Source organism: Panthera pardus, unplaced genomic scaffold (genome assembly GCF_024362965.1).
Source record: "Panthera pardus isolate Hobbes unplaced genomic scaffold, ASM2436296v1 HiC_scaffold_15, whole genome shotgun sequence".
Lineage (NCBI taxonomy): Eukaryota > Metazoa > Chordata > Mammalia > Carnivora > Felidae > Panthera > Panthera pardus.
The window spans coordinates 84667136-84694777 of NW_026526710.1; the positions used below are offsets into that span (position 1 = coordinate 84667136).

General features: G+C 47.3%; 1 protein-coding gene across 3 annotated transcripts in view; it reads left to right on the top strand.

Annotated features, from left to right (window-relative positions):
- The window catches only part of ZNF407 (zinc finger protein 407), a 454887-nt gene that overhangs the window by 376232 nt on the left and 51013 nt on the right, over positions 1-27642 (top strand). The window contains exon 9 of one of the 3 annotated variants that reach the window (XM_019423653.2): positions 27007-27321. The exons of 1 other annotated variant lie outside the window; for it this stretch is intronic. In XM_019423653.2, the coding sequence (XP_019279198.2) occupies positions 27007-27035 (29 nt within the window). In that variant the 3' untranslated portion in view covers positions 27036-27321. Of the gene's footprint in view, positions 1-25713; positions 25899-27006; positions 27322-27642 lie in introns of those variants that run through there. One more of the 3 variants, XM_053902844.1, reaches the window with a different exon arrangement.

Sequence of the window (27642 nt, forward strand, 5' to 3'; positions counted from 1 at the left end):
ATAGGAGCTTTGTTCAGAATAACTAAAAACAGCACATGTGGCCATCAAAAGATGACTGGATAAGCAGGTTAGGGTCGATGGAATACTGCCCGGTGACAAAAGGTGTGAACTAGCAACAAGGATGAGTCTCAACAGCGTCATCCTGAGTGAAGGCAGCCAGACCCAAACAAAGACATTCACAGGATTCCATGTAAATGAAACTCTAGGAAAGGCAAATCTCTGGTGACAGAAAGCAAATCTTTGATTGCCAAGATGTGGGAGGTTATTGACCTCAATGAGGGCACACAGTTGATGGAATTGTTTCATATCTTCTGGGGGGTGATGGGAAATCTCCAGTGTTTGATTGCGGTGATGGCAGCCCGACTGGATGGATCTGTCAAAATTCAACGCAGCGTTCACTCAATGTGGGTGCCTTTGACTGTACATGATGTATGTACCACAATAAAGCGTGAGCAGATGACTCCAAAAGTAGGGAAGGGAAAGGCACATGGCATGAATCGTCCTATTTGGTGCTTTTGAAAATTCTATGAACGTGGCATTTTAGGTATTGGAGTTGTATTTCTTAGTCATAAAAACCAAAAACATTGATGATTTTCTGTGATACTTCTTTTCATTTTCCTTCGTGTTTACCTCCTGACGTGCTGCATCCATAAATTCGATCATGAAAGCGGTGTTCTCTTAAAAATTCTCCAGAAAGATCAGACACCTAATATTAAGTAGCTTATAGGGTCCTGAACTAAGATTTTTAAAAATTATCCTTCACCAAACTCAAAAATATTACTTTTTAGAAAAAGTGGTTCCTATGACTTATTATTGACATGCTCTTAAAGATCATTGCAGAGCGGGTGGAAGGCAATAAACATCATTGAGGCTTGAAGTACCTGGGGTCACAGAACGTTAAGGATACGAAAATGAAACGCTGTCTGTGCAGGTTTCAATTAATTCCTTCTGTGAACCTTAAGTTCATCGCCAAATGCCGTACTTAGTTACTTACTGTATCCCAACCAAGTTCAGTGGGACTGGTTTTGGTTAAATTGGGCAATTGCCAAGGGAATCTAAAAAATTACAGCAAAATTGTGGTCATTAAAGTAAATTTTGTCTTAATTTTATCTTTTTTTCCCTTAAATTCGTAGATTTGATTCGCTTTGACACTCTCTGATTATTTTCTATTTCTGCATGCTATTAAACATTTGAAATTGTGGGTATGACAACAGAAATCTCTTTCAAAAGCAAGAGAATTGACAGGGTTTCCTGAACATTTCAACCGTGGTTTTTATAGCTCCACAGATGATTCATACACAACGTAAGATGTTAAGGGCTGAGCTCCTTTTGAACTTACTTTTGCAGCGGTGATCTCTGGGAAACTTTTCTGTGAGCTTTCACAAATGCCACATTAACTCTTCTTACAGAAGCCAAACAAAAATTCACACTCAGCTCTTGACTTTGGCATCCGGTCTCAGCCGCCCCCAGTTGTGTATGGATGAGATTAGTGTGCCATACAGCTTGGCGAAAGGTGAAGTTGCCCTATAGATGAACTGCAATCTGTTCTTTTGTGTATTTTACTAAAGAATGTCAACCGAACTCGTGGGGAAGGGGAAATGCTGATCTGTCCTCCCCTGTCTTCAGGACACAGATGGCCCAGACATGTTTGTGGCTCAGAGAAGGTGAGGGAGCTGCTGAGCTGCCAGTCAACAAAGATTGATGAAATCTGAGACATTCGGAGGAGAGAGCTGGCAGGGCACCAAGGGCATTAGCATATGAAACCGGCCTCCACTGTGGACTCAGCTTCTTCCTCACACGTTGAATTTCCAGTTAGACTCTGCCGAGTTTATTTAAGTACCTGCTTATAACAGGTCAGATAAATCATGAGAAAGTTCCATTTTGTGCAGCTAGGAAGCTGGAAACCCATAGAGTAACACGGGGAGACCAAAATCTGAGGGGAGCGGAAGAGGCTCGCGCAAAATCTTACTGTTGCTGTTCTGGTGCACGCACTTTAATTTGGCTTATGTTTAATGGAGTGCAGTGCCTTGAGACCTTAAACGGTTCTGGTTTTGACTAGCTTATCTTCTGTAATAGATTTGGTTTCTAGAGCTGTACATTTTAAATGGTTTGGCACCGATAAAAATTAGAGAAATGTAAATATAATAGCAGTTAGACAATTTTATTTTTAAGATTAATAGTCTCTCTTTTAGTGAAGGTGAGTCATCTGTGGTCATTTTTTCTACTTAAAATGGTGTCTTAGCATTGTAGCGTCTGCATATATATTCTTCTTTAAAATCAATAAGTGTTCAATATTGGCACTAAATTTAAACGTGGCTATTCTATAACATGTCCTAAAATTTATCCTTACCTTAATGGGCCTTCCATGGATATTATGAAGTAAGTTGAGCTTTACGTTCAGTGATTTTTCTAACATTTCTGAGCCGAGTAAATCTTCACTGTGGCCATACTGCATCACTTTATCCGCTTCATCCACTCAGACTCTCAGAGGTAAGTCCCAGACTCAGCATTCAGAGCCTAACGTTCAGCTCGGAGCCCTCATTAGAGTTCCTTGGCTCTGATGAATTTCGTTACATAATTTTGAGAGAGAAGAGTAGGTCTACAGCTCACTTTTATACACGATCCTCCTGTAAGTTAGCGCCTCCCGGCTTAGAATGGAACCAGGGAAGCTGGTGAGGACATCCGGCCCTTAAGACTTCCCACATCCTCACATCTGAACCGCCACATGTACGAGAACGGAAGTCACGTTTCTCATAGCCACAGGTGAGGGCAGGAGGACACTCGTTCGTTTATCCAGCAAAAGTCTACTGAGCACTAAGCAAGGCACTGCTGGGAGTCACTAGGACACATTTGTGACCAAAACAAAGATTCTTGCTTGTGGAGCATCTGGTCTACCAGAAAGAGCCAGAAACCCAACGAAAGGCATAGTAAGCAAATCATGCAGTTCGTCACAAGGCGAGGTACCATGAAAAAAAGAATGGAGGAGAGGACCGGGGATCGGGGTCTGGAGGTGGACCTGGGCGAGGAGGAGCTGGGCAGTTACAGTGTGACATCGGGACGTCCCGGGGGGCCTGGTCGAGTTGGGGCCATACGAGCGAAGACCTGAAGAGATGAGGGAATTCTTCGTGGATCCGTCTGGCACGAGAGTGCTGTGAACAGAGAGAACGGCCAGCACAAAGGCCAGCAGGACGGGAGCACACTGCGGGGGAGACGGGAACGTCTTTACGTGGCAAGCTGAGGATTTGTGTACAAAAGCTGTGTAAAGTCCAGAAAAGCTGGGAGAATAGCACAAGGGGGAACTTCAGACTTCTGCCGGAGATGTAACTGTGGCTGACGGACCCTCCCACTGGGAAAAATTCGAGTTTACTTTGCATACAGGTGGAAATTATCAATGAGGAGAAATCTTCAGATGGCCTGTGTCTACAGGTCTTACATTGATCGTTCGGCCATCAACTTGTGTCAGTGACAGCTCCGTCAGTGAGAAACTATGCGTGCTTCGGCAAATTCTTTCAGTTCAGCTAATATCGTCCACGTTGGGAGGTAAAGTAAACCGTAAGAATACCTGGGGCTAGTCATTCTTCAAGCCAACAATCCTTTCTTGAACATCAATTCTATGTAACGTCCTATGGCAAGGTACAGTGCTGAGTACAAAAATAAGTAAAACGTGGCCTATGTCCGTGGATACAATGTATGCATAAATAAATAAAAGTAAAATGGAAGAAGACTTCCCCCTGTGCCCACGAAGGAGTAGCTGGTATAGGATGGGTCCTCACACACCATTTAAGAAAATAGAAAACTAGATGAAATATATGAAGCAACTCTTTTCAGATCCCGGACGCTGAGCATTGAGGGCTGTGACCCAAAGAGAAATGTAGGGAGCATACAGCTTTGTAGCTTTCTTTCTGGAAGCAAATTCCTCACCGTCGTTCAGGGAGAGCCGGGCAGACTCACTCAGCCCGGAGTTTAGAAGCCCAAAGTGGCTACGGTTTGCAAAGCAGCGTCCCCAAGAAAAGGAAGGAACTCTGCAGACAAAGAACTCCAGAAGTCTGCCGGGCTGTTCTGGAGGCTTTAGCCACATAATGGCCCCCACGTGGCGAGGCGCCAAGTCCGGGGAAACGGTCAGAGAACAGGTTCTGGGGAGCCGTAACCCCTGGAGCTCACACCGGACAGGGCGCTCGCTGTTCCAGTTCCCGCAGCCAGACGAGAGCAGACTCAGGGTTCGCTCAGGGTCCAGAGGATCGTGCTGAGGTAGGGCCACACCCACCCCAGAGGAAGGGCCGCTCTAGACCGACCCCCGACAAAGCTCAAAAGCAAGCTGACCCACAGGCAAATATAACCGCCCGTCAGAACAAACGTCAACACTCTTGAGGGAAGACAGAGAAACCCAAACGTCCAGTGTAACATTGGTGATCGCTGTCAGACAAAAATCATTTCCAGACCTGCTAAGAAGTAGCTAAACATAACCTACATTCAGGAGAAAAATTAGTGCAGAGAAACAGACTAATAAGGAGGACTCAACGTTGTCAGAGACACGTCTCCGCAGAGTGACCTACAGAGCCCTCACAACCCCAGGCTTTTTATAGTAATTCATAAGCTGATTCTAAGACTTACATGCCAATGCAAAAGATCCTGATAAGTGAAAATAATTTTGCAGAAGAACAGAATGTAGAATGCTTACACGACCTCATTTCCAGACTTAATATAAAGCTACAGTAATCAAGACAGGATGGTTTTGGTGTAACGTAGAAATAATATGCTCAGTTGATTTTCTACAAAGGGAAAAAGGATAGTTGTCCCCCCCCCCCCCCGCCAACACATCATTGGAAAATATGGATACCCATGCAGGAAAAAAAAAAAAAAAAAGTGGATCATGATCCTTGCTTACTTCACACTCTTCACAAAAATTAACTTAAAATGCATTATAGACCCAAATATAAAAGCTAAGTCTGTAAAACTTCCAAGAGAAAAAGTAGGAAAAAGTCGTTTTTGACCTTGGTGTAGGCAAAGACTTCTTAGCTAGGACACAAATAGTACAGCCCATAAAAGGAAACACTGATCATTTGTACTTCGTCAAAATTGGTAACTTCTCTTCAAAAGAGACCATTTAAAACACACGGAGTCGGGGCACCTGGGTGGCTCAGTCGGTTGAGTGTCTGACTTTGGCTCAGGTCATGATCTCGCAGTTTGTTGGTCCAGGCCCCGTGCCGGGCTCTGTGCTGACAGCTCAGAGCCTGGAGCCTGCTTCAGATTCTGTGTCTCCCTCTCTCTCTGCCCCTTCCCCGCTCATGCTCTGTCTCTCTCTGTCTCTCAAAAATGAATAAACGTTAAAAAAATTAAAAAAAAAAACAAAAAACAGAGTCAAGCCGCAGACTGAGAAGTATTTGCTATACATATATCTGAGAGAGGACTTGAGTCCAGAATGCACAAAGTGTAACCTACAGTTCAATTTCAAGAAGACAAAGGACCAAATAAAAAATATGTAAAAGAAGATACCCAAATGGCCAAGGAGCTCGTGAAATGACGCTAAACATCAGCAGTCGTCAGGGAGATGCACACGGAACCCATAATGCCGCGCCACTGAACGGCCACTGGGATGGCTATGATTAAAAAGACTGTGTGAAGGTGCCACGTGCGAGTGAGGACACGGGGCATCTGGGGCTGCCATCATTGCCGGCGGGAACGTAAAACAGCACAGCCAGTTCGGAAAACCGTTGAACTGTCTCTTTTAAAATTAAACATACACTCAACTTACCATATGACCCAGCAATTCCACTCCCAGGAATTTACCCGAGAGGAATACAAGCATGTGTCCACACAGGGATTTATGTTTGTTTACAGTAGCTCTGTTCCTAATAGCCAAAGCCGAGAACAACCCCAGTGCCAAACAGATGAACGGACAGGCAAATTATCCATAACGTGGAATATTACTCGGCAATAAAAGTGAAGGAACTACTGATATATACAGCAGCATGGATGAATTGCAAAACCATTATGCTGAGCAGAAGATGCCGGACACAAAAGATTAAGTACTGTATGATTCCATTTATTTTAAAATTTGTGACAGGCAACCCTAATCGATGGTGATGTGCACCAGATCCGTGGTTTCCTGGGGCTGGAATGGGGGGGGGGGGTGGGGCAGGAGGAGGCTTTTGGGGGTGGAAGAAATATCTTATGTCATGTTTTTGGTGATAGTTATGGAGTCCAACTCACTGGACCACACACTTCTCTAATTTATTGACTCTAAATTGTTCCTCGATAAAGTTGGTTTTAGAAAGTCAGCTGGAATCTGGAGTGTCAAAAGTGAAGGACAAGATACTCAGCAAGTAAGTAGCCGTGAACAGTGTTTCCTAATGAAACAAGAGCTCTCTGGAAAAATGCATTTCTGAGCTGGATTTTAAATGCTTGAGGGTCACCAGGTGGCCTTCAGGTCAGTTAAGTGTCCGACTCTTGATTTTGGCTCAGGTCATGATCTCCGGATTCGTGGGATCAAGCCCCACGTCAGGCTCTGCGCTGACAGCGTGGAGCCTGCTTGGGATTTTCTTTCTTCCTTTCTCCCTGCCCCTCCCCTGCTTACATGCGCTCTCGCTCGCTCTCTCTCTCTCTCTCTCTCTCTCAAAATAAATAAACTTTAAAAAAGAATGCTTGAAATAAGTGAGAAATGCTTTGTTGGTATAGGAGGTAGGACACAATTTGAGTGAAGTAAACACATAGAGGAAAATTCTACTCTGTGACTGGCCGATACTCTTCATAACTGACAAGAGCACAGTAGATGTGGAAAGACTGGGGACTGTCCCAGCTCAAGGGAGATGAACAGGTACTTAATACAGTGTGTGGTCCTGGAGTGGGTCCCGCACCAGAATTTGTCTTTTTTCTTTCTTTTCTTTGTTTTGGCTTGGCGGGCTTTTTGTTCTAAATGACACTGTTGCGGTACTGGAACATTTGATGAAATTTGAAGAGAAAGCCCCTGTTCTTGGGACTCACACGGTGAAATATTGACCAGTAAGACAGCATCAGTTCTGCAACTTACCCTCAAATGGTTGACAAAAAGAAAAATAGTAACGTGTACATAGAGAGCAGACAAAGCAAATGTTGAAAACGTATACGGTGAGGAATGTGGCAGACACATAAGGGGGTTCTTTGTACTATGCTCACAAATTGTAAGCTTGGAATTATTTCTGATTAAACAGTTAGGAAAAGTAAAAACCAAGGTGGGTCAAGGGACTGTTTGCTGAGAGTTCTGTACATTTCCTGTGAAGAAGTAACTGAGAAGAACCACAAAAGTGATTAAAATGAAAATTTCCGGAGAGGTGGTGTCAGGGGATTCTGCATTCTTGTGTAAAGCACTCAGGATGCCGGGAGGGGGGCAGTGGGGGCTGGAGGCGGACAGGTCGCCTAGACTCCCAGATGGCGTGCGGTCACGGGATGCGTATACAGGGGTCGGCGCTTGGAGTTTCAGATGATGGGGTGCCACATGCAACACGTGTCCGCTGGTCAGGAAACCGTTCCCAAAGGATGGCGGTGGCGTTCAGAACCCAGCGAAAGGGAGATCAGAGGAAGGCGCCGGGACGGGCTGCTTCGCAGAGTGCAAGCGTGAGCAGGAAGCAGAGGGCTTGAACAAAACTCGTGACGGTGAATCTGCAGAGTAGAGTTTTTATGAGTGCTCAGGGGGAAAAAGCTTATTATCGATTTCTTGACTACCAAGGCATACAGGCAATGAAATTCGCAGGAGATGCAACGGAATTCAGATGTTACAGAAATGATGAGCTGTGGCTGTACATCCAGGCTCTTTTTAAGGACATGTTAGAAATCTTAATTTTTCAGCGTTTGCAAGTGTTTTCTGTCTCACTTCTTTTGTGAAAAACCGTTCAGATCATGCAGCCGTTCCTTTCTGAACATTCTGTTAGTTGGGTGTTTCTTGAGTCCAACGTCTGGAAGGCCGGTGTGGCCCCATTCAGACAGATGAGGGAGAAGAAGGAAAGGAGGGCAGGGCTCTGTGGGCCGCGTGGGTGGGAGCTGCTGGGCCAGTGAGCAGCGTTAAGGTCACATACATTTGAAGATCTCGCAAGGGCGGCCGTGAGCAGTGGGAGCATCCCAGAGAGGCTGGGGGACTGGGGAGGAAGCTGCCGCAGTCACTAGACAGAGAGCGACGCGTCCCGGGCCAGGCTGAGGTTTGGGTAGGCAAGTTGTGAAGTGGGCAGTTCAAGGCCGAGTGTAGAAGTGTTACAGGGGCGCCTGGGTGGCGCAGTCGGTTGGGCATCCGACTTCGGCCTAGGTCATGATCTCGCCATTCCCAAGTTCGAGCCCCACGTCGGGCCCTATGCTGACAGCTCAGAGCCTGGAGCCTGTTTCAGATTCTGTGTCTCCCTGTCTCTCTGCCCCTCCCCTGCTCATGCTCTGTCTCTCTCTGTCTCAAAAATAAGTAAACGTTAAAAATTTTTTTTTTTTAATTTAATGAAAAAAGAAGTGCTGTACCATCCTGGAAACTTGAATGCCCATCTGCAGTGCAAACCGCATTTTCCTTGAATTCTCGAGTGACTTTGCTGACCGTGCTTGTGTGGCTCTGGGTTGTTCTATCTTATATCCTAGTGTATGTCAGTTGTATTTCTGTGTTCCCTCTTTTTTTTTTAAGGTTATATTTTTCAAAGACATTGGCGATGAATTCTGCATTATGTTTTAAGGAAGACACAGGAAGAGGATTGGGTGGGAGATGCACAGGGGAAAGTGATTCACTCAGGGAGATTCTTCTGGAGGTACACGCCTCACCTCGCTTAGGTCATGCTCTTGGCTGCCCCCTTCCTTTTCTCTTTTTCTCCTCCTTAAAAACTCTATAGTGGGCCAAAGAAGTCGGCACACAGTGTGAGCGATTGGTTGTGTTACTTATTTTTATTCTGGGATGTGCGTCTCAAAATAAAAATCAAGTTTTAAGAATTTTTTTTAAAGATAAGGATTATAAAACCATTGATTCTGATTATTATGTTAAAATTATCTTTTTAACTTTCGTGGCATGAGTAGTTATGGTCTTTAGACATTTTTAAAGTAAATTCTTTTGAAACTTCACACAGTAAGTGCAATGCTGGGGTAATATCTAGAAAAAATGCTTGCGTTCACTTTTAATGCTACACAAGTAGTGTTGAGTGTTAAAATGTTCACAAATTTAGTGATGTTATTTTATGGTGACCAGCCTGTTTCAAAAATTGTCTGCCATAAGGTGGTTCCTACTGGAAAGTCAGGCCAACCGGCATTATCTTAACTTTTAACAGTTAAAGCTTTTGACACCATAAAATGGATGAGCGTGTCCCTCCTGTGTAAGTTGTTAGAGCTCTTGAAGAGAAGGAGAGAGAATAGGACTTCAATTAGCCACCTTGATTTGAGAAATGCTCATCACTTATTATAGCAATAAACACGATTGGTCACTTGGAGTCTTAGGACATATCTTACCTATGTTCTTCTGGCATCCTGGATGTTTTTATTTTAAAATTTATTTAGGAAAAGGAAATGAAATCAGGAGGTTACTAGAAATAAGTATTGAATAGTCTCATGCACAAAAGGCAGGTGCTCTGATTTCATTACTCAGCCTCAGTACACAGGGAGTGAATAGCTTGGAAAATGATTCTTTTAATATGGGATTTAGAATTAGGTTACAACTTCTGTTGATGAAGAAAATGTGAGGATCCGAACGGACATTAGACATTTTAGATTAGAAAGAGGAAAGGAAAGTAATGAGTCTTATTTCTAAATGAATTTAAAAAGCAATCTGATTTTAGTTCGAGCAATGCCGAGAAAATAAAATAAAAACTATCGTACTTTATTTACTAACCAATGAATTGAATTGTCTGCCTTTTATTACAGATATAAAGTAAAGACTATGAAGAGACAATCATTTTTGTAGCTATCAGACTTTCAGCAACATATCTCTTGTGGTTTAAATAACAGATAGTTTAAGTGTTTTTCCATTACCTTTGTGTAAATGAAAAATGCATAAAATATTTTAACAAGGCAAAGTAATCCAAGGAGATTGTTATTTTGCGTTACAAATTAGGTTATTTCTGTCATAAAATTAAAGAAAAAAAATCAACGTTAGGACATTTCAGCTTAATATCATTTACTGGAAGGAACATGTAACAGATTTAATGAGCTAGCAGGGTCACCTGAATCCAGCTGTTCCCGACCGGCTTTATGAAACCGAGAACGCAGCTAGCAGTGGGAGGTAAGCATTATTACAAGCTCTCGAGGAGTTACAAAATCGATTTCTGCTTGAATGAATTAATTTAGATTATCAATTTATAACCAGCTACACGAATCCCATCAACTCAACAACTCAGTGAATGATCAGGTTCAACCCTCGTAAGAGCTTCACAATTAGGGGCCTGCGCGGCGTCTGCGGTCCCGCCCGCCCTGCCGCGCGGATAACAAAGTTACGGCCGAACAGAAGGGGAGGGGGGTGTTCGCTTAGGGGCGCTGCGGACGGAAAAGGTAGCATCTTAAAAAATAAAGGAAGAAACGACCGTGTGTGTGTGTGTGTGTGTGTGTGTGTGTGTGAGTGAGAGAGAGAGAGAGAGAGAGAGATAGAGAGAGAGAGAGAGGGAGAGGGAGAGGGAGAGGGAGAGAGACTTGGGGATTTTGTTCTCTGAGCCATTTCGACCCCATGAGAGGGTCATCTTGACCATCCCGGCTGAATCCAAAATTCACCGAGTTTGGGACGTAACTACTGACCTAGGCCCCGTTACGGGTGCTGTGCCAGCCACGGCCGCTTTCTTGTCCCCGAAACCGTGGAGGTTGGAGCTGTAAGCATTTGTTTCCCGCGTGAACACGGGCTGGGTCTGCTCCTCGCCTTCCCCCTCGAAGGAGCTCTCGTCCGCAGGCAGCTCCTTTCCATCCTGCTCCCACCTCGCGTCTGTCCCCTGCGCCGTCGCTGACAGCAAGTCGGGGCTGACACGCGGCCGACTTGGCTCTGCCCCCCTCCCCGCTGAAGTTAGGGCGTGAGCGCTAACGTTGTTGGCAGTCGAGTCACCACCTACAACCGCTGGCTCCTGCAGCCGCTGCCCCCACCCCACCCCGGACCTCCCTGCGGCCCCGCCCGGCCGGCCGGCCGGCCGCTGACCTTGACCAGGGCGGTCTCCGCGTCTCCCAGGAGCTTCTTAGAGGCAGTGGCTTCAGGCAGACGCGCCTGACGTCGTGCGACTCCACAACTAGCCCCACGCGGGTACGGCCCTTCTCTTGTCTGCCGTGAGGACGTCACTTCTTCCCAAGACGGTTTTGCTACCAAATCTGAACTGGCCCTATTACTCTTGACTGATCTCCATTGTCTCCTGGAACCCTACCACCTTCCGCACCTGCGCATCTTGCGCTCCTCGCCCCCACGTTCATCGCTGGGGGTCATCTCTGCCGGGCGTGTGAGACTCGTGTTCTCTCCACCGTCCAGGTGGGGAACCCGGGTGCCAGCGATCAGTCGGGACTGGCACTTGGGACTCTCGTCCCCACGGTCCCTGCTGTGGCACGGCTGGGATTTGAACACAGGCCTTTAAGGGCCTATTTAACCTTTGTTTCTGTGGGGTAGTGTTTCTGTCCATCTTCTTTCTTCTGGGGCAGGGACGGTTTTGCTTCCTCTTCTTGACCCGATCCATCGGCCTGGCTCAGCAAAGGCAAAGTAAAAGTGCTAAACAGAATTACTTTTCGAATGAAGTAAACCGCTTGTACCTGGCCCCTTTCTTCTGTGTCTTTTAGCCCTGCCTCTGCCTCTTGCCTCCTTCAGTGTGGAACGATGCCGTGTCCTTCCACTAGAGGACCTTGCTTGGTCAGAGCATCTGTATCTGTGTTCTCCTCCTGTCCAATTTTCCATAAAATTCGTTGCTGTCCCCTGCCCCCCCCCCCCCATAAAGTTCCTTTCTCCTTTTTTATACATCACACTCAGATCATTACTTATTTTTACTGGATTCTCTTAGGTTTGTTTTTGCTGTGTACTTGTCTGGACCTTTTGGATTTTGAACCAGGTAAATATATTGTCTATTCAAAAGTAACTAATTTTAAAAGTCCTGATAGAATCCTAGCTCGGAAGATTCTTAGGAGAATCAAAAGAGAAAATGGTTGTAAAGGTGCTTAGCAGTCTGTACAGTGATTAAAGTGTGAAGGGTGAGTGTCACTCAGCTGTCACCGCCGAGTCACAAGGCTGAGTGAGTTGTCTCTTCCAAGGCACAGCCTCTTTGTCTCGGTTCGTCTCCCAGCATCATCAACCCAGCGTGATTTAAACCAGCGTGGGTTCCAGAAATAAAAGCTGTGTGCGTGTCAGAGTTCTCCTCAGATAACTTCACACTGGAGGAAAATTCTGGCCTATCGTCACGTGGCTAAGCAGTAACTATGCTAGGAAGTCGCCATTGGGTTTAAGTTCACAAAAGACCCACCCACATTTACTCTTTGATTTTGCGCCCTTTTTTTCTGCTGGAAGTTTTAGTCTGCTTTATTAATGGAAATATCGTGTTCGCTATGTAGTTATAGTTAATATTACCCACCTACCCTGTGATCGACCTTATGCTAAGAGCGTTGCGGGACATAGGTAAGCATGAGCTCAGGGTGCTTCCATTAGAATGGCGATACATGTGCTCAGAAGACCCTTGGAGAATGATTACAGTGATCAGAATGATGACGTCAGCACCAGGTTAAGGGACTCGTGGCCTTTTGTACGATGTGGTAGATGTCCCCTGAGATTCTGTCCCTCTTCCGCCCCCCATCCCAATGTGCTTTATTTGTTGTCGCTTCCAGAATTGTCTTTTTGCAGTCCCCGTGAAAAGTGGATCGTTTCTGTTCAGAGTCCTCAATGCCCATTGTGTGAGGTCCTACCAGACCTGAGCTCCACTGGGCGGAACCAGGCCTTCGCCGTGTTTGTTTCTTTTAGTAGCTAACAGAGTTCCTACCGCAGAAGGAAAAAGGAAAAGGGCAGTTGGGGGGTGGGGAGGGGGACACCTTGGAAATATGTGCTGTAACAGTAGGAGTTCAGCACGGAGAGATCGGCATGGGTGGATCATGAGAAAGGCTCAGTGAAGGAAGCCACGCATGACTTCAGTAATGTGTGTCGTGTGCTATAGAAGAGAGTGGAATCCAAAGCTCATAGAGCCAGCCTTCCATTTTCCTTACAGAAATGTAAACCGTATATTCACGTTTGCATGCATGAAATGCACACAGCGTTCTGAAGAGCGACTTACATTTTACGCTGCAGGTACCTGTATTGTTTGAATTACTCCAGAGTTGTGTATTCATGTGAAACTTTTTTTTTAAGTGGGAAAGAGAAAAATTGACTTAATAAGAAGAGGAAGATTGAGAAGAGAGGTAAATGGAATGGGGAATAAATTAAGCAAAAGCTTAGGCAGTTGGTAGTTTTGTGGGAATAATGAATGTAATCATTAGAGTCTGAGAAGGTTTGGGGAGTCGAAGTGGAATGTAATAGTGTAACTGGAACATCATGATATTATGAAATGCTTCCGAGTTGGCATTGAACTGAGAACCTTAAGGTGTTATCATAAACTTTGAGCCCGAAAGTTCCATATTTTACGGATTTCTGTTAGAGAAGAGCTTTCTTTTTCTTTTTTAAATTACACACCATCTTTAGATAGCAGTTAACAGCCTTTCTGTGCAAAGAGCCAAAATTTTAGGCTAAGTAGGAACAAAAGGCACCAATTGTTAAGGTACCAACACAAAGATACTTTAGATAGTAAACTACTAGAAGTAACCAATGTGAAAGGAAAACTATATTTAATACATAACAATCATTTCTAAGTTATCCGAAATACAAAATATGCATCTTCAACCCTGGTTTTCTTTCCCCGCCCCCAATCCTGATGTTCAGTTGTAGAAAGGAGGAGGAGGGATTCTGTTTTCCCAGGCCCTGTAATGTAGCATCATCAGATTTAGCAAACAAAGATGCAGGACATACGGCTCGATGCGAATTTCAGATACACGACAAATAATGCGGTATTTGGGATATACTAAAAAAAATTCTCTCTTGTGTGTCTGAGATTCACATCGAACTGGGGCCCTACAGGTTACCGGGTGACTCTCAGGCTATTGCTTCTGCCCCCCTGCAGAAACCATACCCAGACATTAGTGACAGTAGCAACAGAGAAGTCGACATTTCAAAAGCGTATTTTGCAAAGATGGAGCGTGGTAGATGGCGTGGTTACCGAGTCCGTGATTGGACCAGTGGCCCTCGCTTGGGGGTGGTTTTTCCCCCCTGGGGACATCTGGGGGGCGGCGCTGCTGCCGGGCACCCCCACGGGGCACAGGACGGCCCCGCGGCAAAGAGCGTGCAGTCCAGAGTGCCTCGGTGCCGGGCCGAGGAATCCCGCCCCGGGCTGTCGAGGAAAGCGGACATGAGCCACTCGCGTCCCAGCCTCCGTGTGAGGCCCCTCGCTCTTCTGGGCCTCCGTTTTCTCACCTGCCAGTTGTCCCGCATCAACGGAAACAGAAGGGGGACGAGCGAGCCCTCGTCCCCCGCTCGGCCCATGCTGGGTCCTGGTACGGGTGCGGAGCGCGTGCCAGAGCTCACGGTGAGCGTGCACGAGTGTGGGCGGGCGGTGAACACGGATGGGTGTCCGCGGGTGAGCGTGCGCAGGCGGTGAGCGTGCACGAGTGTGGGCCGGCAGTGAGCATGGATGAGTGTGCGCCGGCGTGAGCCTGGATGAGTGTGAGCAGGCGGTGAACACGGATGGGTGTCCGCGGGTGAGCGTGCACAGGCGGTGAGCCTGGACGAGTGTGGGCGGGCGGTGAGCGTGCACGAGTGTGCGCCGGTGTGAGCCTGGACGAGTGTGAGCGGGCGGTGAACATGGACGGGTGTGGGTGGGCGAGTGTGAGCGGGCGGTGAACACGGATGGGTGTCCGCCGGTGAGCGTGCGCAGGCGGTGAGCGTACACAAGTGTGGGCGGGCGGTGAGCGTGCACGAGTGTGGGCCGGCGGTGAGCGTGCATGAGTGTGGGCCGGCAGTGAGCGTGGATGAGTGTGCGCCGGCGGTGAGCGTGCACGAGTGTGGGCGGGCGGTGAGCGTGCACGAGTGTGGGCGGGCGGTGAGCGTGCATGAGTGTGCGCCGGCGTGAGCCTGGACGAGTGTGAGCGGGCGGTGAACACGGATGGGTGTCCGCGGGTGAGTGTGCGCAAGCGGTGAGCGTACACAAGTGTGGGTGGGCAGTGAGCGTGGACGAGTGTGGGCGGGCGGTGAACACGGATGGGTGTCCGCGGGTGAGCGTGCGCAGGCGGTGAGCGTGCACGAGTGTGGGCGGGCGGTGGGCGTGGACGAGTGTGCGCCGGCGTGAGCCCGGACGAGTGTGGGCGGGCGGTGAACATGCACGGGTGTGCGTGGGCGAGTGTGAGCGGGCGGTGACGGAGCCTCGGCCCGCCCTGCCAGCTGGTCACCCGGCGCTCTTAGCGTCCTGTGCTCCTTTCTGCCAAGAGAGGCCTGACTCCGCCCTCCACGCGGAACAGCGTTTCCCCTCCCCCCACCCCCGCCCGCTGTCCTCCAGCAGCTTTTTGGAAAGTCAGCCTAATACCTTGACTTGAGCTTCACCGTAGCAGTGCGTGCTTTGTTGTTGGAACGCAAAGCTGCGGATTCTGTTTTGTTTTTATTTGAAGGTAGACGTGGTACTTCTATAAGCAACATCGACTCCATGCTCCTGAAAACAGTGTAGCTTTCCTGAGTGAAACATATTCCAGTTATTTCAATAATTCTTTTGAAAGCCTAAATAAGGGTGGCTCGTGGTTGTGTTACTGTTCACATGGAAGGAGTGCTTTCCTGGCAGATGGTGTCAAGAGTCACGTTGCGAGTTTACTTCGCGAGTCGGAGTTACCCCTTTTTACTCAAAATGTGCCACTGTGGCTCTGTTTGACAGCTCTGGACGGACATACACAGAACTTGCTAAACTGCTCTCTTGCCCTCTTTCCTTCGAGGAGTGTATTTTTACATCGTTAATGGACAGGAGTCGCTGGCAGTGCTTGGACCAGCTCTTGTAGGCTTGGAGAGGGTTCTGCATAGCGTTCAGAACCTGCTTCAAAAAAATAACCGGGAAGATCAGAGAAACGACTGTTGAAGGGAACCCCTTTCCTGCTAACTCTTTGTCACAGTTCTGCAGGAAAAAGTAACTTCTATCATTTAACCATTTTTGTTAGTGTTGAGTGAAGGCATTCCACAAAAAACAAATGGGAAGTTCCTCGGATAGATCCAGACCAGTGCATTTAAATCCCATTCGGGCGACAACGGGAGGGTTTCTAGGGCACCACAGCCACGCGGCCGCCTGGCCCCTCACCTTCGTGTTGTTTGCCCCCAGGGCACACACTGTGTTCTCCGTGTCGTGCCTTCCCCTGTAGGATCCAGTTCGCGTCAGATCCTTGTTAGCAGGTGAGATGGCCACAGTGGTTACACTGATTCAGTCGTGGTAGGGAAGGCACAGCCTCAGGGCCCGGCCACTCGCTGCAGGGCGCGTGGCGCCGTCACCCAGCAGCTCTGGCCGCCCCGCAGCACCGGCCGGCAGGTTCCAGCGGGATGGGACACACACCCTGCGGACCCGGCCGCGTCCTGGCCGCCGCTCGTGGCCCACGGCCCCCGGCCCCCCGGAGGTGGTATGGGGCAGAGAGCAGTGAAGTCCACGAAGTGCACGAAGCAGGTCTCACGTGGATGGATTTCTGTTAGTGCCGAGAAGGGGAAGTAACTGTTCGACCGCCTGCCAGAACACACTCCCTGCTGGCCCCACTGCCACCGGAGCGTAGCCTTGGTGACGTCGTCTCGCCGATGGCCTCAGGGCCGGGGCACGTCACAGCACCTGGGCAAAAGAGCAGTGATGAGAGGTCCTTCTTCATAGAAGAAGGCCACGTCTGAGAACTGACGAGGCTTTGGCCGTATCCGGCTGGTTCCCGGGGCTAACCTAGGACGGGAGACCATCATTCCATTGCCTTCAGAGCTGAGAAAGAAGAATGCATCTTCCTGTTGCCGTGGCTTATCTCAAAGGCCATTCTCCGTCACTCTCAGTGAGCGCCCTGTGTTGGGGAGAGTGACAGAGCAATGAAGAAGCTAACTCCCCGCAAGAGATGCCTCCTCGTGAAATAACGGTGGCCGTATCAGGAGGGGCAGAGCCAAGTTCACGTAGCCTTCGTGGCGCAGACGGCTCGCCTTCTGAGAGATGCCTCATCCCCTCGGATTCCACCCTCAGAAATTGTCTCTCAGAATGGAAACCTCAGTGGGGATGGGCTGTCTTCGCGAGTTTCACGATTAAATCAGCCTTAACCAATATTCGGGGTGCAGAATGAAAGCCGAAATATCTTGTTATTTTTGTTTTACTTCAGCCATAATCAACCCTAATTTTTCAAGCATATGTTTCCATTTTACTTTATGTTGCAAAGCCTCTGGACGCAGTCCCAAGTCCTAAGTGCTCACCTTAACTGCACCTCGTCGAGGTGGTAAATGGCCTCTTCGCAGCTGACTGCGGTTAGAGACAGCTTCCGGCAGCGGCGGGGATGGGCAAATGACCTCGGCTCCTGCGGGCCTCTATCAGCGGTGGTCCACGTTATTGATAGTAGCGGAGATATTGACAGTCTGTGCTTGGAAGGAAAATAGGAGTTTGATATGACATATTGTGTGTCTCAGCAAGACTCATAAATAATTTTGACAAGTTTTTGTATGCATGGGAAAGTCCTTGATTCAGCCTCCCATAAAAATAAACTTCTATTATGGAATGTATTTGTCAAGTGGCTGCTTGATGGATGGAGCTGCGTTTACCCCTTGGCAGTTCGATGAGTTTTAGATGCACAGCTTACCAGAGAGGATTTACGGGTAGTACAGAAATAATTATTCAGTATGAAATGCATAATTCCTGTACCTGAATTTTCATTTTTTATTATATTTTGTTTCTGTTGCATTTCTGGTCTCTAAAACAAAAGAACTTGCTTTCTGCGCCCCCCCCCCCCCGACCCCCTTGGAGCTATTGTTTGTGGGAGGTTTTATGTTGAACAATCTGATTCCACCCAGACCCTGTCCCAGACTTAGCGGGCATATTTTCATTGAATGGGTAATTTTGGTTTTGTAACTTAAGAGAGATTTACTAAAAACAAGGAAGATAAGCAATCTGCAAAATGTATTTGTATTAATGGGATTGAGCACTTTGGACATAGATGGTCTTATTTTTCCTGAAGTTATCACAGTTCTTTACTTATTTTACTTATTTGATTGCTCATCTACATTTCAGCTCCATAGAACAGAATTTGAACTTCAATTCTTATCTCCTTAAAGTAAACTCTGTCTTTTGTTTCCTCTGAACTATATTTAGAATTGCTTTCCCATCAACCATGCACCCCACCCCATAAGTTAGCCTCCTCGAATAAGTTAGAAGCTTCGGAAAGTGTTAAACTCCCACGAGCGTATGACCTTGTTGGGCTTGTATTACGTGACGTGCTGGATGGTATCTGGGGGGACCAAGCAGACTCTAACTTGGAGATGCATGTTTGGGAAAACCAGAGTGAACAGTGGGTCCGCAGGAATCTTGATTCTCCGTTAGAACCTCGTGCTGACTTTTCATGAGAATTTCCACTTGCTGAATCTCTATTAAGGTGCTGCTTGGGATCCAAATGGGAAGGTGTGGCCAGAGCGGGAGGATAAGCCGGCCAGGCCTGTTTGAGAATGTGGCTCTGAGCTTCTTTGTGTGCTGAGTTCCTGATGTGTGGCTAATGCAGTCCTCTGTGCCTTCTCTCTTACTGCTTGACAGTGGTCTGTTAATCTTACTAGTCTGCAAAATAGCAGCTAATATAGCAGTTTAATAAATTCTGCTCTTACGTTTTATTTCCTTCCTTGTACTTTTTTGTTTGCTCCGATTTTTTTTTTCCTGACTTTTCTTCTCTTTCCTGATGCTTGCCTGATTTCTGTGCTTTATAGGCACCCACGCTACAGGACCTGAATTTCCCTCTAAGTAATGCCTTAGCTGCAACCTCCAAGTTTTACTATTCTAGAATTTCTGAAATCTTTCAGCTCTACATGTTTTCTGATTTCCATTTCCATTTCTTCTTTAAACTCTTAAGCTATTTTAAATTGTTCTTATACTTCCTGATGTTGGTGGGTTTCTAGCTTTTCTACTTGTTACTAGCTTATCACTTAAAGCACTATAATCGGGAGTGCCTGGGTGGCTCTGTCGGTTAAGCGTCTGACTTCAGCTCAGGTCATGATCTAGAGGTCCGTGAGTTCAAGCCATGCATCAGGCTCTGTGCTGACAGCTCGGAGGCTGGAGCCTGCTTCGGATTCTGTGTTTCCCTCTCTCTCTGCCTCTCTTCCAGTCTATCTCGCTCTCGCTGTAGCTCTCAAGAATAAATAAACATTAAAACTATGTTTTTAAATAAAGCACTGTAGTCAGAAAATGCAGTGTCAAGACCCACAGAATGAAACAGCTGCTGCCTTCAGGGGGCTCTCGGTCACAAGTAGAGAAGAAAATATGTTAGTAGGTGATTACCCTGCAACACAAGAGGTGCTAGAAGGGAAATTGGTATCAGATGCCACAGGGACGCACGTAGAGGCTCACTCAGCTCTCCGCAGTTGTGCTGTGGAGTTAGAAGCTAGGTTTGGAAAAGTGTTTTCTAGACGGAGAGGTACATGGTATTCTAGGCAGGAGGAGTAATCCTTGCAGTGCATGGGCTCCAAGTGGGTAACTTTGGTGTGGCTGCTCAAAGACCATATTTATGTTTGGGAGTATCCGGGGGTGAGGCTGCAACGTCACACTAGGGACAAATTGTGAGGATCGTTGTGTGTGGTGCCTAGGAGGTTAGACGCGAGTGTCGGATGTTGGGGAGCCCTACGTAGATTTTAATGATGACCTCTTTGCAAGTCGCTGGAAGGATACAGCAAAGATCTGCCGAATACCTGCCATGTTCCAGGTGCTGCCCCCTGCGCTGCAAGCACAGCCCTACACGGAGACAGAAATGGCCACAGGCCTTGCTGTCCAGTGGAGGAGAAGGGCACCGTCACCATCACACACACGACTTTGTTGTCCAGTTCTGAAGATGCTCTGTAGGAAAAGCACTGGGTCCACGGAGGTCGAGAACTGCGGCGTAACCCGACGTTAATGGTCGGGGAAGCTTCCTGAGAAAGCGGCCTGTCCACTCATCTTGGAGGAAGAGCCGCCTGATGGCAGGGCCTGCAGAGGGTGGTCTCGGGAGTGCGAGCGTCCTGGTGCACGTTCTCAGTTCCTTAAGACGATTTCCTAGCAGGAGGATCCAAGAGCCGTTGATTCCAGAGCGTTGGTACACATTGCCAAGTCGCCCTCCCCTGGACCGCCCCCGCTGCAGGTGCCCGAGAGCGCTGTCTCCCCTCTCACCGTGTGCACACGGCCTTCATTGCCAGCATAGCGGTCTGTCCAGCACATAGCTCTTCGGACTGCTGGTGAGGCTCGCGCTCTTCCGAATGTTCCTTACGCGTGTGTGCCGTTGGCTTTGTGAACTCTTTGTTCGTCTTTTAACTTCAACGATTTATCTTTAAGATAAACATTTAGTGTGATGTATGGCTTCAGTGTCATACCTTTTTATTTCAGGGTTACAGGAGCATTTTGATTACATTCTTTGATTTTTATGGTCTTACTTTTTAAGAATCCAAACCTTTAATCCATTTGGGACATATTTTGGTATAAAGTCTCACCTGAAGATCTAATCTCATTTTCCCCCCAAATGGTTACTTTCCCAATGTATTTGTTGAGTAATCCATGCTTTCCCTCTCTGATTTGAAATGCCACCTTTATCTCATCACTTCCCAGGCGTGTTTTATTTTCTCCAGATTCTTTATTCTGCTTGGTGCACTAACTCTCTTCTCTCGCCTCAGGGACCCGTTCTTTTTCTTACTGCATTGCTCTCGTGCTTTCTTTTAATATTGGATAGGACAGATTCCCTTCATTTCTCTTATTTCATGCATTGTTCAAGAGTATACTTTAAGTAAATTGCCATCTTTGTAATTTTAAAATTTCCTTTATAGAACACTGTTTCTCACCAGTGACTCCAGCTTTTGATCATTCAACCAGTTATTTTCCCTGTATGGTAAATATTTGGTAGCAGTTGTGTCTAGAATTTTTCGATTATTGTACTTATATACCATTTATAAAAAAGCTATTTATTTTTGTCTATTTTTCTTATATCAAGCCACTGAACTGTGTCCTATTAGTGCAGAGCTGATTGTTTTAGACATCATAGGTAGTCCCATATATTGTAATCCGCTGGCAATAAGTGGTAAACAGGGAAATAACCAAACTATAAGTACATAGTTGAGTGAATGAAATAAGCATCCCCCCCAGCCCAAATGCATGCGCCCTGTATATCTCCCTAAGAATACACAGTTGGTAACAGACTTATTTTTAAATGTGAACGCCTCCAGGAGAATTAAACCCGTGTACTCCTTGTTCAGTAACTTGATTCCTAGCTAAGTGTTGCATAACTTGAAATCACTTTTTATGAGGGTGAATTAGGGAAGAGACTAGGAATTTTATGGCGATGGCAAGCTAGGAGAGTATTTTGTTAAACACTCACTACGGTAGGAACTCTGTTACTCGTCCAATACAACGAACCGTTGTATTCAATAGTAACTCCTGTGAGAGTGTTATCCTTATTTCACAGTAAAGCGAGTCCAGACAGATAGTTTTAAGTAGCTTTTTCAGGATTTGAAGTCACGTAGTTTGAGTCCAGAACCTAACTGCTAAGCACTGTGCTGTATTGCCAAGAAAGCAGACGTGTCATAGGGCAGAAGTCGTCCGTGGATTTTGTTTTTCATTTATTGTTTCTGAAATCAGGAATCCCGATAATTTCTTCTAAATCAAGGTCGCCTTTTGCCATCAGTAACGTCTTAGACTTAAAGAGATAAAATAAAAGGTCTTGAGTCCTAAAGGTAGGACTGGTGTAGTAGCAAAAGACAAAAGCACGAGATGGGAGAGTGTTTCTCAGGGGACAGCCCGCAGATTTTGTTGTTTGGCTTGGGGCTGTGGCTCCAGCAATTACCTCCTGAGAGCCACCGTTGGCGATTTGTTCTTCAGGAATGAGGGGAACTACTGACACGTAGCACAGCACAGTCACAGGGATTATGCTGAGCCTGTGAGGCCATACCTAGGGAACGAAGAACTATATCAATCAATTTACGTGAAATTCTAGAGGAGGCAAGACTAATCTGAGGCGAAAGAAAGAAAGAAAGAAAGAAAGAAAGAAAGAAAGAAAGAAAGAAAAAGAAAAATGAGACGGTGGTTGCCTCTGAGTGAGGAGAGGGAGAATGGGAAGGACAGGGAACTTCCTGCAGTGAAAGGTTCGGTTCGGTGACATAGTGACAGAGCATGGGTTACAGCGGGTGTGTCCACTTGTGACAGCGGTCCCGTGAGGATTTGCCCGTTCCCGTGGGTATGAATTTTACTTTAAAAAACTGTGGATAAGAGCGTTGAGTGGAGTTGTGAGGGCGGGAGGAGATGAGGATGTTGACGACGGTGGCGAGCGGGGGGCGGGCTCGTAAGGGCGTGTTACTGGCTCCGTGTCCGCACCCGGGAGCCTTTACCAGCCAGGACCGGCTCACGGGTCTGCAAGGCCCCGCGCCCCCGGGGGGTCCGGCAGCAGCACCGAGGCTGAGCCATCCCATCCGGCCGCCAGCTCCCCGTGTCTGTGTTTCTGATTCCCACACGGGGGGAGGAAGGGAAGGAAGACCGCCTCGGAGCAGGTCTCAAGGCATCTGATGAACTTACTCTGCGAACACAGAGCCCTCAGCGTTTCGGTGGAGAAGAGCAGGAGCGCCAGGCCCGGTGCGCACGAGCGGCTCTCGTCCGTGGCGTGGCCGCCGTGCCCGCGTCGGGGGGCAGCCGTCCCCAGAGTCCCCCGGCTGGCGTCCCCGGGCGCCGACGAGCGCCGTCCCGACCAGCGAGTCCGCCAGCTGCCCCGCCCCGGGTGCCGCTGCCGAGGCTTCCGGGCTCTGGCAAGTTCTCCAGCCCCTCCAGCCTCTGCTGCCTGCGGCGCCCTGAGGACTCACGCCCCAAGGTGGACGGACTCACCCCTGCCTGGAAGGAAGGCCCTTGCTTTTAGAGGGACCCATGACCTAAAAAGTGAAACGAAATAAAACGATGGGTTTGAGAGGGAAAGCAGGTGACACAGCAGTGAAAAGCCAAACTTCTTATCCAGCTGGAGCCTATAAACTTGACATACGCCCTTTTACCTGAAAACGGCTTATTCTGGAGACATGTGGGAATTTGGATAGTGACCAGTGAGGAAGAGGGACAGTGGCTGTGACGTGACACAAAACTGCAGGCCAGAGGTCGCTTTCCCGGGGGGCAGGGGCCCACACACTTACACTTGGGGTGAAGCGGCCAAACAGTTTTGTGGGCAATTTACCCCGTCACTGGCAGAAAGACCCTAAATGAAAACGGGACCAGGGACCTCCCGGAGTTTAGACAGGAGCAGCTTGGGCAGGAAGGACACAGATCTGAACCAGGCCCTTGAGAAGGAGCACCCCCAGCGAGGGCCAGCAGTAAGACCCACAGGAAGGCACACTTGGGGGCACGGAAGGTTCGCGTTGGGGTGTTATAGGAGGTGAGATGCGGTGCCCTCGATGAGGCAAGAGCTTTGCCTGCCTGACATTTTTAAGCAGGGAGAGGATGGCAGGAGAGTTAATGTGAGGAACATGATTGATGAAAAGACCTTCTTGGACCTCACTTCCAAATTATTTGAACTAATTAATTAAAAGTTTTAATTCAGGGGCGCCTGTGTGGCTCAGTCAGTTAAGCGTCCGACTTCAGCCCAGGTCACGATCTCACGGTCCGTGAGTTCGAGCCCCGCGTCGGGCTCTGGGCTGATGGCTCGGAGCCTGGAGCCTGTTTCCGATTCTGTGTCTCCCTCTCTCTCTGCCCTCCCCCATTCATGCTCTGTCTCTGTCTCAAAAGTAAAATAAACGTTAAAAAAAAAATTTTTTTTTAAAGTTATAATTCAAACCCATTTGCTGCCAAACGCCTGGAGCCTTCCTTGCACTTCGTATTCCTTTCTGGCTTACACGTAAGGCAGCCTTCACCTGTCGCTGATGAGTTACACTCGCAAACTGACGTACGAATACATTCAAACGGAGAGCGTGGTGAGTGGAAACCTTGCAGAAACACTGACGCCATCTGAAACCGCCTCGTGGCGGTGTTTCTTGGGCTCCTGTAGATGCCCCTGTCATGGCAGCAGCCCAGTTCTGACCGTGGGTTTGCAGAGGGAGAGGGAGAAACACAGGGTGACTTGTAAGGATCCCCGGTTACTCCTCTGCCTGCTCCTGCCGGTGAGATTCGCCGAGAGAGAAGCAGGGACGTGCTTTCCACCGGGCTCCCTGAGACGAGCCAGTTAAAGTGTGCTGTGTTGGAGGTGTGCCCGGGTGACGTGGCCGTGCACACACTTGTGTGGACTTTAGTAGAGCAGAGGAGGTGGACGGCTCACGGCAGAGTCGTGTGCACAACTGACGAAGCCTACGGCGGGGTCCTGTGTCACCGGAGCAATAAATGGGTCACTCTGGGTGGTTTTTCTAGCACCTCAGGGCCTCGTGCCCCTAGAGTTGCAAACTTCGTTCTTGTAATGTTTGCCGTATCTTCGTGGCCGGGAATGAGTGTGTTTTGTATCCCAACCGCTTACACGGTGAGATACGGTGAACCCGCCATGCTGGCAGTTTCCGTCCCAATGGAGTCGGCACCAGTTGTTTGAACGCTGTGCGTGGATTCCTAATTCCTCCCACGTGGACCCACAAGGAGTGACTCCTGCCACTCTCTTGTTTCCCCTGAGGACGGGGGAGTCCTTTTTGCTGCATACACATCTCTGTGTATTGGAGTGATATACTGGTTTCACACGCCTCCCAGTTATGGGTCTGTCTAAATGGTATTTTCCTTAAGGAGAAGCACCAGTTTGGACAACAGACAAGTCTTTTGTCTATAACACACCGCTCTTTCGTGCTAACAGAGAACAGTCCCTTGCCAGGCACCATCAAATCCTCATAAAAACAGCGGAGAACTTGGGGCGCCCGGGTGGCTCAGTCGGTTGAGCGTAGGCTCAGGTCACGATCTTGGCGGTTTGTGAGTCCGAGCCCGGCGTCGGGCTCTGTGCTGACAGCTCGGGGCCCGGAGCCTGCTTCGGATTCTGCGTCTCCCTCTCTCTCTGCTCCTCCCCTGCTCACACTCTGTCTCTCTCTTAAGAATAAAAATAAAAATTACAAAAACAAAAAACAAAAAACGGAGAACTCGGCATCCCCGAATGGCCCGAAGGAAGCTGTACTTTATCCGTGTCAGGCCGTGAGCAGAGAACCTGACGGGAGCCAAGCACCTAGTACACTGGCGTGAAATTAATGGGTTAAGCCACTCCTGGTGTGTGCTCAGTTTTCATTTTCCTTATTAGGTATTTTTAATTTACCAAATAATTGACTTGTAACAAGTGAAACAGCACCAACACAAATGAAGAAAAAGATCACATCTCACACCCACGAATTATCGTCCACAGCTCCGTATGTACCACACCTTCGTACAGGAACGAGAGCATGTGTCCCTCGTCGCTGTTTATGGAAGGGAAGGGATGTAATACTATACGCATGATTCTGTAATTTGCTTTTATCCTTTAGATCGGTAGATAAAGATCAAATTATTCATCTGAGTAAGTGCACAGCATATAGCAGTGTGATATTCACCGTTCATAGTTTATTCACCGTTTCCCTTAGACGTGGACGTTTCTTTGCCTCTACAGATGGTGCTGTGTTAACTGTCCCTGCACGTGAAAAATATCTGTGCTCACAATGATACGAATCCAAGCGGTAGAGGAAAAGAAGATAGTAAGGAAGTATTGATCCATCTCACTATTTTTCCAAAGTCAGAACATACTTGGAAGCAGCACTTAATGCATATTTGTTGAATGAAAGAATAAATCCTGAATTTTTCATCTCCGTATTTTTAATTATCAAGTAGAGTCCACTTAAATGGCACCATTTCATAAACCGAATACGTCTTAAACTTGCATTGTAATTCCACTTTGAAAAGGCTTACAAGAAGAAATTATAAATTATGGGGCCAATCTGGTATATTTGTTTGAAATACTTTGTCAATTTTGCCCAGTGACAAATGGACTTTTTGTGTTTGGGAAGGTTTTTTAATAGCTCGGTAAAATTTACATAAACCTTTATTAAGAAGCGTGGGATTTAAATTCATACCATGCCTCAATATTTATTACGTGGTATATTAAAACGCTTTTTTAAACCTCCAGCAAGAAGTTCCCACCTGGCCACTGATACATTTAAATGGTAAAGGAAGTGGCTCTCGTGAACACCTGTGACAGCCGTTCACTGTGACAGTCAGGCTCCCACCTGTAGACTGTCCCAGCTACTTCCAGGAATTCTGGCTTTGAGCACCCACTTCATCCACTTTGTGAGTTAGCCAGGATGAACACCACCACCAGGCTTTCCGACACCGTCAGGACAGACGGGGGGAACTAGCAGGCTCGGGGGGCAGGGCGGGGCGGGGGGTCCGGTGTGTGAGGGGCTTCAGTGATTTATGATTACTTAAACCCCAACGTGTTTCCCAGTTTTCCTGAGCTTTGTAGAAGACGCATAGCAGTGACTTCAAACAAAAGTTATTTCTTCCAAATTATTGAAACTATGAATTAGGCTAGTAATAATAGAAAGGTTAGCAGCAGCTACTCCCCGTGATCTCCACGGATCATGCATCGTAGTAGAATTTGTTCTAAAAACCTCTGCAGTTGAACAAGGATGAAGGGGAAAAAATCTTAACTTGGTTGTGAATTTGCTGTTTTGCAATTCAGTTTGTTACAGAAATGTTAACCTAATTTCATAATAGAAACGGGGGATATAAATACCTCATTTCATGAGCAGCTTATTTTGTTCATTAAAATAAAACCTGTTTACACTTTAAATACATGCTAGATTCAGGGACTAGCTCCATAGAGAAGTTTCTCTTTTCTTTCTTTCTTTCTCTCTCTCTCTCTTTTTATTTTTGTCCTCCAAATTGACCCTGTATCTAGCTACAGAAGAGGCCCATTTTTTTCATGGCTCCTAGAAGGTCCGGCCTATGACATCACAACCCTGGACACCACGCACATGATTCTGCAAGGGGAGAAGACCCTGCCTGGGGCCCGTAGTTGGAGACTTTTCCCCCTAATGTTTGCTATATGTATTTAGCCTATAATTGAATACACAGCCATGTTGCTGTGCTGCAGATTGCCTACGTGGGAGTCAGGATGCATAGTTAATGCCTGATTTAAAAAGAAAAATGGATGCAGTGACATGTGGGCAATTTTAGGAAAGTGTGTTCCGTGTAAATTCAAATAAAGGTTTGGGAGAAACTCGTTTTTCTCTTTCTTCGTGAAGACGTGATGTTTCACAGCAGGAATTGTTGTAGATCCATATTTATTAAGTGATGAGTAGTTGTTTTTTTCCTTTGCACTTTTAATGACAAATTCAAATGGCAGCAGAGAAAAGAATCCCTCCTTACTTTGGAGCACACCCCTTCCTTCCCTCCTTTATCCCTCTCGAATAAAAAGCCCCTAAAAGGCTTTGTCTAAAAGAGAAAAACATGTGGTTTAGTTACCGGAGGAAAGAAAGCCAGCAGAAATGTTCTCTGGATTTCTGCCCGTGAAGCAAGGTGAAAACAGAAGCATTCACAT